Genomic DNA, 12760 nt, shown 5'->3' on the forward strand with positions numbered 1-12760 from the left:
TTTGATTTGTTACATTTAAAATTTTATTTGTAAGTTTTAGTTATGTTAGGGGGTAAAACTTTTAACCGTGCTCAGCAGGTAAAAGGGATTAAAAAGTAAAATAAAAAAAACTTTAAAATCTTCGAAGAGTTTAACATTAAAAAACTTATTGAAAACAAAATAAGATAAAGACAAAATTTTTACTGCACCAACACCTTTTTTTTCTTTCTTGTAAGAGTTGTGTTGAAAGTTAAGCTGAGAGTTTTATTGGCTTTAAATCAGAGTTATTAAGTTACTAACTATTTTTTGGAAAAGAGTTCTGAGTATAAGAAATTTCTCTTCATTTTTTCGACTTAACACCAACTAACAAGTTTGATCGTCGTTTTGGTGGACCTAAATCAACAACATCAATGAGATTGAACAGAGCTTTTTCAAACAACTTTTGATGCTCCTGAATCGTTCTTTGCTTTGAATTGCGAAACATCATCATCATTTCCAAGTCCAGGCTTTTTACCCACCACTCTTTTGATTTTTCAACTTCCTCTTCTGGAGCATTTAAATGATAAGCAATGACAAGCAAAAGGCCGTCATCTGAAAGAACGTTATTGCAGTTACTCAATAATTTGACACAGTCGTCATCATTCCACGAATGAATAATGTTCTTCATAATGATGACGTCACACTTAGGAATGGTTTCAACTTTAAACATATCACCTGCAATCATTTCAATATTAGGAGGAGGTTTTGCACGTTCAATAACAGTTGCAAGATCAAAGTTGATGCATTTTAGTTGAGGCAAATGACTGTGTATTAAACTAAGCAATTTTCCATCCATTCCACCAATATCCACTATTACGGAATCTTGTTTACTTCGAGATAGTATAACATCAGCCACGTAAGATACGTTTTTCTCGATGTCTGTTGTTAAAATACCCATAGTTTGTTGGAATGTTTCTAGTTCTAATTGGTTTTCTTTTTTTTCCAAACTTTCCCATACATTATATCCTCTACAATATTCCATCAAGGTTTTTCCTTCACATTTTTGGGTTAAGTAATCTGTAAGTTTATTACCAAAGTTAACAGCGGTTAATAAAGGCATCTGGATAAACTTCGTATCAAAAAACTCAGTCTTCTTAAAGACTATACAGTCATTGACCATTTTTTCCTGAAAAAGGTTGAAGCATGCTAAAAATCTCAGCACTCTTTCCAAATGACTATCATAGACATTTATATTATTTTTCTGCCGAAGTTGTTGACAGATTTCTGATGCTGAAAGGAATCCAATGGTTTCTTCAAAGACATCTTGGATTTTGAGCTCATAAATAGTTTTGAGGCATGCTGCACGGAGTGCTCCGTTTGAGAGCTCTAAGATATGCCATTCAATATCCTCCATGTTAGACATCTGAAAGTCTATTTGAGTTTTTTTAAATTCTGTTAGTTTAGCTTTATTTAAATGATAATCCAAAATACTATTAAGCTTGAATAAGATTTTATTTTCGAATATCTTTTGTTTATTATTATGTCATTATGACAGATTTTTATCACAGCATGAACAATAAAACATTTTACAAGATAATGTTGCGCCAAAGAATGAAAAGCTGCATTTCATAAAAGATAAATATAAAACAACTTGGTAAATGCAAAGATAAACTTACACTTACCAAATGTGATTGCCGGTCATTCAACCTAGTTATAGTTGTGACAATTTACTGAATAGCTATTATCATAATATACCTAAAATTAATGAAAAAGATTTGAAGTTGTTTCTAATTCCTGTACTTTGACGCTCACCTCAAATGTTATAAACTGTTTAGGAGATGTAAGATTGCGTCGAACTAAAAATTCGGTAATAAGGTCAATGTTTAAATTTGTGTTCATCGTCCCTTACACGTCAATCTTTTTTATTCTAATGTTATGGAGAAGTTAGCATTTTTTATTCAAATGGTGTAGAGAAGTTAGCATTTTTTAAATTCACTCATATCAACCAGCTAAACTCATAATGTTTTTTATAAAACAATGCTTTCTTCTCTTTTATCATCTTAAAAAAGAAACGAGTCAATACACCGCATAAAATTTATCAAAATCAAAAAATCAACAAGATAAACATAGAAATCGTAAATGACGGAGTAGTAAAAATTATTTTTTAAAAAGTTATAATTACAATACTGTATTATTGTTTTGGAGAAAACCATATGGTAAAAAAAGCCATATGGTAAAAAAAAGAACAATATTGTTCGAATTTTTCAGGAAATTAGTCTTAAAATTTTCAAGAATGTACGGTTCTTCAAAAGCAAGATCCAATTGAATGATTGCATATAAATAATCACAACCAAATTAGGAGTTAAAGCAAAAAAGAAAATCAATTAAAGTAAGGTAAAAATTAAATGTCAATATATTACGCAACGTCGAATAACATATAGCCAGTTCTAATAACAAATAATTCCTATGCCTCTCAATCAATCTTTAACGATATGTCTAGAATTTTTAAACTAATCAAACTCAATCCTCTTTTACTTTCTCATCGTTCCCTTTTAAACCTTTTCAATATTATTCACGAAAGTTCTCGAAACGGTTCACCCAATTTCATCAACTTTCCATTGGTTCCATTCCAAATTTCAAACCAATTATTCCGCAGTGACATCATCGTGTTTTTAGCATGGTTAAAAAAAATTAAAGAAATACTTTTTCAATAAATATTATTGACTTTTCAAAGAGTTATAAAATCTGTTTCTAAAAATTCAAAATATTATGTACCCAATAAATAGGTTTTAAAAAAGACAAGTAAATTGCACTGAAAGAGAAAGAGTTCGCACGTCGAAGAGTAAAAAATAATGAGAAACAAGTATCAATCATACCCGCGAAGGCAAAAGGAAGCAATCTTCGAAAAAACAGGTTGTTTTTTCAGCTGGTTTCTGGACTTGCTTCTTTCTGCCACAAAGTTTGCTCTAACAACGTCATTATACTTGGCCTTTGAAAAATTTGGGGAACAAATTTTTGAAGATCGTATTTTCAATAATTTTGCGGAATTAGTTTTTGCGGAATTGAGAAAATCCGTAAAAATAAATTACGCAAAAGTTTCTTCCACAAACATTTTCTTCCCGCACTTTTAATAAGACATCAACAACAACAATAGCAACAATCAAATCATCAAAAGTCACCACTCAACAGAAATAGGCATTTCAGACAGCAATAAAGTATCTAGTATAGTAAGAATAGAGTTCTATTTCCTTTTCATCATCAACGTCTAAGTAGTCATTCCTGATTAATAATTGATTGCTGAAAGGTGACTCGTGGCGTTGCTCCTAATGTATTCTTTTAAGATCTTCCTATCTGTTAAATAAAAGTTATATATTTAAAGCTAAACAATGTGAAATGTGGTTTTAGAACACGAAATACTAAAAAATACATTATTCAAATAACAACATTTTAATTTGTGTCGCTAAAAATAAAACAGTTTTTCTTTTTCAAATAAACATGAATCGTCAATGCATTTGCTCAACTCTCTCAAACTTAAATGTCAGTAATTTAGTATCCAAAAAAACGCTGTAAGCAAAATTTTTCCTCATTTAAGCACCTAGCTACTTAGCCCCCACCCACCCTCAATCGGGTTATTTGGGGAGCAGACCCCACTGTATGCATCATACAGATGTGTAGAGTCATATTCAGGATTATATAGTATATAAATACAATATAAGTTCTTAAAGTGTGGTTCTTTTTTTTAACTTAAAAAAAGTCAAAATGTTTTTTTTTCATTCTAGACCTCCCTTTACCATTTTCCATTCTCCTTCGTATTCGCCGCAAATCTAAATTCGGAAATCCTGTGTAACCGACTGAGAGGAACACTATTTCATTCCATGTCGCTTTAAAAAAAGAAAAAAAAAAAAAAAATCGAACAGAAAAATCTTTAAAGCCTAATAAAAATAAAAATGAATTTATTTCATGTAGCCTTTTCATGAAATATTTCGTACCCTGAACCTTACAAATCTTCACAGTTCTTTTAGAAACGTTTGAATACATCTCAACTAAGTTAAGATGACGAACTATAAAGAGAGTTCCTAACTTTAGAAGCTTAATAATTAAATTACTATATTACAGAAATTTAGTTGTTTAGCTTCTAAATTTTCAATGTAAACACTTATAGTCTATAGTGTAAACACTTATGAATATAATTGTTTACATTGAAGCGAAAATGAAACAAGAATGCCATGCATGCATAAATCATTTATATCTATAAGTGTGTTTTGGTGTATATGTGTCTACCCACACAAGCACCTTTTTCTTTGTTTATATGTTTTATTAGTAAAAGTAAATTTTTTTTGAGTATAAGATGATTAATATGAATCATTTTGAAAAGTGGGAGTTAGAGAGTGATTTAAAAGCTGCAAAAACTAAAAATGCAAATGAGGTAATTTTTTTTTATTGTTTGTAACAATTTAGCCTGAAAGAGGATAGTTTAACAGAATAATAATGTAGCAACTTTATTATACATCTTATCTACAAAGTGTATTATGTTATAGTTGTATGTTCTTTAGAAATCTTCTATGGAATTTGGTATTGGAATTGCTGCACAGTTAGGGGTGAAAAAAGTTATTTCAAATGATCTTAACAGAAATAAAGTCCGTAAATTCAATAACAGTTACCAATCAAATAATTATAATGATGATGCAAACAATTCAAAGATGTTTGATGAAAAACGTATTAAGTTAAATAATCATGATTTAGTTCAAAAGAAAAGTTTTAAAGCTACAACTTTACACAAAAACCAAAATCATTGTTTGCGCCATAACGAAGAAATTAACCAATCAGTAAATGAGTTAGACAAACCTACTCAAATTCTACAAAAACACACTATGAAATGCCAAAAAAACTTATCTGATATAAAAAAAGAATCTAAAATCAACAAGTTGAATGTCAGTAAAGGTGATATACTGATAAAGAAAAAAAAACCTAAAATGGCTATAAAAAATGAAGAATTAAATATTAATCCAAATATTATCGATGCAGTAGCAAATTCCAGTTTGAAAATTGATACAAAACAAATAAATTGCAGCAAAAAAATTTCTCCCAATTTTGATAAAGAATTGTCAAAACAAAAAAGCAAAACAATTCGTCCAGCCTCATTTGTTTTGAAGTCACTAACAACCAATATTTCTACTCAAACTGAACTACCAGATGATTCAAAAATAGTAAATCCAGATGGTCCTTTCAAAGTAACTTTCAAAGTTATTTTGCAGTATAATCAATATGTAAAACGCCCATTTAAAGAAATGGTAAATTATAAAGGTCAATCTTTGTCCGGTTTTTTCTCTAAAGTTGTTGATAATGTAAAATCTACTCGTCGGAGAAGTGTAGAGAGTGTAGACGACAAATGTTTTATAAGCCTAAACTCTCGGTTTGTTGCCTTTTTAACAATGGATTTGTCTAAACTAGAATTAATACCTGAAGAAGAAAATACAAATGAAAGTGAGCCTGTTAGGATATTTACTCTATTGAATCATGAGCATAATCAGTTTTATATAAAAAACCAGTATTCAATTCCAGATATCCTTATAACTAGATTGTACCCACAGACGACTTAATGAATGACAGAAAATATCTTTGTATAAACTTCTATAATAATGTAGTTTTTGAGATTTTAAGATCTAATTGCTCTTATTTTTATTTTTGCTTTAACAATTTTTTTTTTATAGACTAATATTATTTATGTATATATATACATAAATAGTTATTTTTACTATCATTCTCGTTTATATTCTCATCGTAATTTCAAATATATATATATATATATATATATATATATATATATATATATGTATGTATGTATGTATGTATGTATGTATGTATGTATCTATGTATGTATGTATGTATGTATGTATGTATGTATGTATGTATGTATGTTTTTATGTGAAGTTAGTAATTTTGATATTTTAAAATTTTTAAGTAAGATGCCTCAACTAGTTAAAAAAATTTTAAAGTTTTTTTTATTTTTTATAAGGGACATGACTCTATGTAAAAGAGCTGTTATAATTCCAGGCAATGGGGGGGGAGATGTTTTTTATTCCAATTGGTACGGTTGGTTAAATAAGAAGCTCAACATAATTCAAGACTTTTCAAGTGATTTGCATAACATGCCAGACCCTATTTATGCCAGAGAATCAATTTGGTTAAAGTTCATGCATGATGAACTTCTTATTGATGAATACACTCTCATTATTGGCCATAGTAGTGGTGCTTGTGCTGCTGTTCGCTATGCTGAAAAACACAAAGTTTATGGAGTAGTTCTTGTAGGAGGTTATGCTACAGATCTTGGTGATAGTAGAGAAAGTAAAAGTGGATATTTTAACAGACCATGGGAATGGGATATGGTAAAAACAAATGCAAAATGGATTTGCCAATTTGCTTCTAAGGATGATCCATTTTTACCATGGAAAGAACAAAAAGTTGTGGCAGAAAGTTTAAATGCTGAATTTCATGAGTATAATGATAAAGGACATTTCACACAATTAACTTGTGTTGAAATTTTAGAAGCTATTGAGAAACATTTAATGAAAAATAAGGTTAACATAAAAAGTAAAAACATTAGCCTTATAAATATGAATAAAGATGTTTATTAGTTTCTCTGAGAAAAATTATATTTTTTTCTGTTTGTATTCTTAAGTTTTTTGTTGAATTTGTTTTTATGTTTGTGCTTTAATTTTAACAATAAGTGAATGAGACATAAGCATAATGTTTTGTTTATTTAAAAGCTTGAAAAAAAATGCTGCTGTTCTTATGTCAGTCATAAAGTAAATACAATAACAATATTTGAAATGATTGATTTTTTTATTCATCAATAAGAAAAGTAAAAATCGTTTTTGCTCAAAAGCTCTTTGCATTTTTTTCTTTTTCTTTTGTATTCTTACAGATGTATTAAGATAGTAAATCATGCCTGGCATTATCATCAACTTTATGATAACAGCTATTTTTTTATGTAAGTCTGTTAGTGTCAAATCCATGTTGATCTTTAAGTTTAGAATTTTTTTTAAAAAAAGAGAATTAATCATCTTTGTTAAATGATTTTTTAGGTTCCAAAGTCCCATGATGAATTTTTCATGGAGTATGATAAATTTATCATACAGCATAATAATTTATCATGTTGCATGATAGTTTATTTTGCATGATAATTTTATCTAATTTAAATATAATGAAGTATTTAAAGTATGCAGTGTGCTTTTTAACTTACAACCTTAACTTTAGATATCTTATGTCCAATCAAATGTTCAGAGGTTGTTGAAAATGTCAGTAAATCTGAAAACACTACTTTTTGTATATATTTTTTCTTTTTTCTTTTTTTTCCTACACATTATTAGTTGTGCTGTGTAAAACTGTATGCTTAAAAAAAGAGAAAGTTTAAGTGTGATAAACATATTACGAAGTTAAAAAATGGTACTGTAAGCATGATTAAGACTATTATTGTTGACAAAATGAGTGGCTATAAGTATATCAAAGTTTTGGTGGAGTATTTGATAAGTAACTTTTATGTTCTAATTTTTTTAAGGTCCTGAAATTATTTTAAAGTTTTATATTTAGTTTACAGTTAAAAAGAATGAAAGAAAAAAGAATGGGCCGAAAAATGGGCCAGTTGGTGATAAAGGAGTCTCTGTAAGTTTACATTTTTAAAGATCTTGTAAATAGTTATGTAGCTGTGAGTTCAAAATATGATAAAGTTCAAAGTAAAAAAAAAATTATATTAATATTTGTGCTAGTTTTGCAATTACCATTTCAGCCTTGTAAAAGAATTTACATCATCGTATATATACTTTATTTTGATGGCTGGTGTTATCATAAAGACCAACTTCCATGAACAAGAATTTTTATTGCTTAGCTTTTTTTCTTTGCAGGGACCAGAAGGGTATATTGGTCAACCTGGAGTAAAAGGACAACCTGGTGATAAAGTACACATTTTATTTTAACATTACTGAGGAGTTAATAAGTAAATTGTTTAATGTTTCAAAATATTTTATCAGTGAAAAAATTAGAAATCTTTAACAAATCTCTTTTTTAACAAATCTCCAACAATTATAATATGAGTTTTTAATTTTCCTTTTAATGTCTTTCCTAAATTGTAAGTTAAACTGAATTTTAAATTTCAAGCTATTGGTATTGTGTTAAAATGTTTCTTATATAAAATTCTGTAAATTTAAACTTATTGAAACTCTTTTGTACTTATTTATATACTGTGAGCTGTAGAATTTTATTTTAAGATAATCACAAGTATTATACACAAGTTTATTTAGATTATCAATGACATTTGATAGGGATGAGACTGTTGTTCCCTATAATTGGTTTTCATCCTTATTGTATTGAATTCTGAGAAAATAAAAAACTAAACATCAAATTTAAGATATTGCAAAACAAAGTCAGTATGTTTGGATATTTTAAAGATGTTATTATAATTATTTAATTAGTTGCACTCTACTGTATAGTTTTAAATCATGACATTAGTATAAGAAAGGGGACTACTTTTTCAGCCCTGATAGTCTTTGTATTTAAACTACCCTAAATCTCAAATCTAAAACTTTGTTACAAATACTAATAAATTTTGCTAATTTGAGAATAAAGAAAATGCATTATGAAAAAGATGAATTATAGGCTTTGAAACAAGAATCAACACCTAGTGATACCAATAGAACCAATTATTTGGAGGATTTACTTTGATGAAGCGAAGTGTAAATTGTTATTCATTTTGTTGATATGGGTTGAGGTTCATAAATAAAGGAGAATTTTATAGTTTTTAACATTAGCAAGTTTTAAGCCACTTTTAAAAAACACAAATAGTTAAATAACTTCAATAAGCAATTAAAATGTTTTTTTAATACAAAATAAACCATGAAAAATTATCTCTGTTATTATATTCATATAGTTGAAATATTTAATGACTAAGACTTTCCTACCCTTTAATGAGAAAATGTAAGAGTGGAATGCAAGAACCAAACTTAAGTCAAGTTTGACTTGAATATTCAAGTTCGACTTTGTCAAGTCAGATTTGAAAAATTAGCTTGAACATATGCGTAAACGAGACTTGAAAATTTCAAGTTTGTGCTTGAGTAAGTCAAGCTTGAAAAATAGTTGAGGCATTGAATTTAGGGTTTTATCGGAAAGTACACATAGCAACCAATAGCGGCAATGCATTTTTTTTTTTTTTTTACAGGAAAGAACCTTTTACTGAAACAAATTAACATAATAATAATTGTCTAATATATGATAAAATAAAAAGTCAATAATACATTAAAAAAAAAAACAGTCTTGCTATGTATTTTTCATTAGAAAAAAAAATTTATCTTCGCACTTTCAGTTCCAAATCCTAAGTTGTAGGTAACCAACAGTTAATCATAGATACCACTTAAGTGATCTAGACAATATCTCTTGATTTCTCCATTTTAACAGATTTCCTTTGAATCAAAATACATGGAAATGTTCTGTAAAATATAGAATCCTATTTTGGCGATACTAGACCACAATCTATTTTTATTTATATTTTTTCTAATATTCTCATATATAAATGGTATATATGAGTATATAAGGTATTCCAAATGAGTCAATTGGAGATCACATATGGGACAGGTCTTCTAAAATTATTGGGCCACATATAGAAACAGAAAAGAAAACTTTTACGAAACCATTTATCGCATCTTGTTGATTAACACATGAAAAAGAACAAATTTTACCTTTAAACAAAATATCTCTTAATAAAAAAATGCAAAAAGCAATATAATGAAATTCATGATCTTGATAAAGAAATAATGCAAAAACAAATAGAAATAACTAATATAAAAATAAACTCACTCCAGCAAAAGCAACAATACAAACAAAAAGAACATGAAATTAAAATAGAAATTTACCAAAAAAAAATTGTCACAATTATAAGTTTTAAAAAAACAACACAACAGAATTGTTCTATTTGAGGATTATTATTATTATTTGAGGATTATTATTATTATTTTCAAACAACATCAGATCTATCGTTGTGTGTCACACCACAGTAGTCTTTTTTCTTTTTTTTGGAATGTTTAATTTATTACTTTATCTTTTAGTGAAGTTGTTTTTTGATATATTATAATAATTTGAAATGTAAAATGCAGTATAAACATTTACAAATATTGTTTTTTTTTATAAGACTGTTATCTATAATCAGACACACAAAAAAGATTTTTTTTACAAATCAGTCCACAATGTGATCTCTTTTTGTTTCTACAAAATCTCTTGTGAATGCTTCAGCACCATCTTCTTTATTGCTTTTTTGTATTTCATTGCCTTCCCAATGATCGTTTTTTAGAAGGGCAATGTTGTGAAGTACAAAACAGGATATTTTTATGGCTATGGAATTTTACAGTTTTGTTTGTAAGGGAATGTTAAGACAAGGAAATCTTTTTTTTAATATACCAAAATAACATTCAAATTCATTTTTATTTTTTGGGTTAGAAAAAAGTGTCATTAAATATTGTGTTTATGCGGATAGCCAGACTCACATGAACATGTTGGCAAGCTTCTAAAACTTCTTTAACAGCTGAGTTAGTAAGAACATTTGAATCCTGAACACTTCCAGGCCATTTAACACAAGCAGATAAACTTTCTTTTGAAGCACCTGCAATGACCTGGCAATTCAAAGAAAAAAAATCCCTTTCTGTTTTGATATATTTCTATGTTTTCTTCACCAGGATTTGTTATAGGAATATGCGTTCCATCAATTGCTCCTATAGATCCTGAGAATCTTTGAATTTGGTAAAATCTAAACAATTGTTGATAAATATATATATTTTCTTTATCAAAGAAAATTTCAAAGTTTGTAGGAAATAACAAAATCAGATATCCATGAAAACTTACAATCACCTTTGCTGAATTATCAAAGAATCAGCTTCTGTTAGTAAATATTCTAATAAGTTACATGGTAATAATAAAGTTACGCATCAGCAAAATGATAATGGCGGGTTTTTTTTTGGTTTTTTTTTCAAGTTTGGTTTCAAGATTGATCTGAACCAGACTTGAAAAAATTACTTGAAATTTCAAAAATTTTCATTTTTCAAGTCTGACTTCAATTCAAGTTCGCTTCTTGCATTCCGTTCAAGTCAGACTTCAGATTTGAAGTCTGACTTGAAATTTCAAGTCCTCTTCTTGCATTTGGAAAGAATTTTGCTTTTTCAAGTCTGTTTTGAAGTCAGACTTGAAAAGCAATCTATTTTTGGCAGTTTTCAAGTCTGACTTGAGTTGAAGTTCACTTTATGCATTAGCTCAAGTCACACTTCAGGTTTGAAGTTCAACTTCAAATTTGAAGTTCGGTTCTTGCATTCCACCCTAAGTGATGTAAGTTAATATTATTTTTATTCTCTATTTCCAATCTCTATTTGATGATTCTACCCTTTTTTTTTCCTTCCAACATTTTATAGGGTTTAAAAGGTGAACCAGGAAGAATTGGAATGACTGGACCTCCAGGATTGAGGGTTTGTTCAGTATTTTAAAAGTAGTTGAATTTTTTTTATTGAGAATGAAATAAGTTATATAAGAATCACAAAAACATTTTGTTTTATTAGGGTTTTCCAGGTTTTAATGGAGCACCAAGTCTTGAATTTGGATCAAAGGGAGAACAGGTAGTTTAATGTATTGGTTTTTTAAACAAAACTTAGAAAGCTCTTAACAAGCATTGAAGTTTTAAAGAAAAAAAAATCTTAAATTTTTGATGTAAAACTCTCAAGCAAGATGTATAAAGTGCATTATTGTTATTTGGATCTTTACATTTGTAAAGATCCAAATAACAATAATGCACTTTATACATCTTGCATATTTATGATTATTGAGGTAGAGGTATCAGTTGGAAAAATAAAAATATCAGCACAATAACAAAATCCAATTGTTATGAGACTGAAGTGTTTTAAAAAAATCTTGTTTGCTATATTTCTAAAATAAAAAAAAACAACCCTTTAAATATAGCACAATAAATTCTAATTGCTTTAATTGATACATTTAGACAACAGTATTAGTTTTAAAGTTTAAAATAAGCTTGCATTTTTATATCAGTTAATATCAATCAAAATTGATTGGTGATCTGGTAAAGTTAATTGTTTAAAATAATCTTTCTAAACTTCTAGTTAAAGATAATTTTTGTTTAATAGTTATTATAGTCTGGGTAGTCAAGTGTTTATATAAAATTCTTTTGAAACACAAAAAAATAAAACATTGAATTTGAAGTCATAAATATTTGTCTAATCAAAAATTTTTTTGTTTTTTTGTATTACAGGGAGATAGCGGATTACCAGGAGAAAAGGGCAAACAAGGTGGCAGTGGTGTTAAGGTAAAGATAGAAAGATCAAGATAGAAAAAGATAGAAAGATCTTTATTTTCTAAAATTGTTTTGAGTAATAACTTCTTTTATTTTGTCATTAAAAAACTAGTATGTCCATTTAAAAGTCACTTTCACATTAAGATATAGATGCCATAATTTAGTTAAATACCATATTCACTTGCTTATTTTCAAAAGTTTATTCAAAAAGTTAATAGCTAATCTGTGTGCAAAGGTAAATTTGATAAAATATCTACATGAAAAATATATTTTATTACTTAGTTCAATCCCATGAAAAGAAGTGGTAGAGAGTTTTTAGTATCGATTGTTCATTGATATATCGTTTATGCTGAGAGTTGTAATAAATAAACTCTTTTCCATTTAAAAGTCACTTTCAAATTTTTTGTAATTATTACCTAGGTAAATGACATTCTGTAATTAAATAAATGCCATTCTGTAATTAGATAA

General features: G+C 27.9%; 3 protein-coding genes across 7 annotated transcripts in view; 2 read left to right on the plus strand and 1 right to left on the minus strand.

Annotated features, from left to right (window-relative positions):
- Positions 1-118: 118 nt before the first annotated feature.
- LOC145181817 (uncharacterized) lies at positions 119-1440 on the minus strand. The gene has a single exon (XM_080056990.2). It carries the CDS (start codon positions 1379-1381, stop codon positions 320-322), a length of 1062 nt encoding a protein of 353 aa, XP_079913116.2. The 5' UTR covers positions 1382-1440; the 3' UTR covers positions 119-319.
- A 2746-nt stretch (positions 1441-4186) lies between these two features.
- On the plus strand, positions 4187-6708 carry LOC145198068 (uncharacterized). The gene is made up of 3 exons (XM_090100163.1): positions 4187-4384; positions 4512-5262; positions 6013-6708. The coding sequence occupies exons 1-3, from the start codon at positions 4307-4309 to the stop codon at positions 6591-6593; spliced, it is 1410 nt and encodes a 469-aa protein (XP_089956289.1). The 5' UTR covers positions 4187-4306; the 3' UTR covers positions 6594-6708.
- Positions 6709-6813: 105 nt separating this feature from the next.
- The window catches only part of LOC145180930 (uncharacterized), a 37067-nt gene continuing 31120 nt past the window's right edge, over positions 6814-12760 (plus strand). For 4 of the 5 annotated variants that reach the window (XR_016456340.1, XR_016456339.1, XM_090100159.1 and 1 more), the window contains exons 1-7: positions 6814-6949; positions 7216-7256; positions 7549-7620; positions 7860-7913; positions 11403-11456; positions 11547-11603; positions 12251-12304. Coding sequence is in view for 3 of the 5 variants with exons in the window: in XM_090100159.1 (XP_089956285.1) it covers positions 6904-6949; positions 7216-7256; positions 7549-7620; positions 7860-7913; positions 11403-11456; positions 11547-11603; positions 12251-12304 (378 nt within the window). In the remaining 2 variants the exon portion in view is untranslated. Of the gene's footprint in view, positions 6950-7215; positions 7285-7548; positions 7621-7859; positions 7914-11402; positions 11457-11546; positions 11604-12250; positions 12305-12760 lie in introns of all 5 variants that reach the window. The other variant, XM_090100161.1, reaches the window with a different exon arrangement.

This window comes from Hydra viridissima, unplaced genomic scaffold, assembly GCF_058129835.1.
Source record: "Hydra viridissima isolate aposymbiotic clone 2 unplaced genomic scaffold, HvirCarnegie_v1 scaffold_10, whole genome shotgun sequence".
NCBI lineage: Eukaryota > Metazoa > Cnidaria > Hydrozoa > Anthoathecata > Hydridae > Hydra > Hydra viridissima.

Excerpts from the sequence above, each read along its gene's own strand:
- LOC145181817 (XM_080056990.2), bottom strand. The coding sequence starts at position 1,381 with ATGTCTAACATGGAGGATATTGAATGGCATATCTTAGAGCTCTCAAAC.
- LOC145198068 (XM_090100163.1), top strand. The coding sequence starts at position 4,307 with ATGATTAATATGAATCATTTTGAAAAGTGGGAGTTAGAGAGTGATTTA. Across the intron at positions 4,385-4,511 it reads AAACTAAAAATGCAAATGAG|AAATCTTCTATGGAATTTGG; the intron begins GTAATTTTTTTT and ends TATGTTCTTTAG. Across the intron at positions 5,263-6,012 it reads AGAAATGGTAAATTATAAAG|GCAATGGGGGGGGAGATGTT; the intron begins GTCAATCTTTGT and ends TTATAATTCCAG.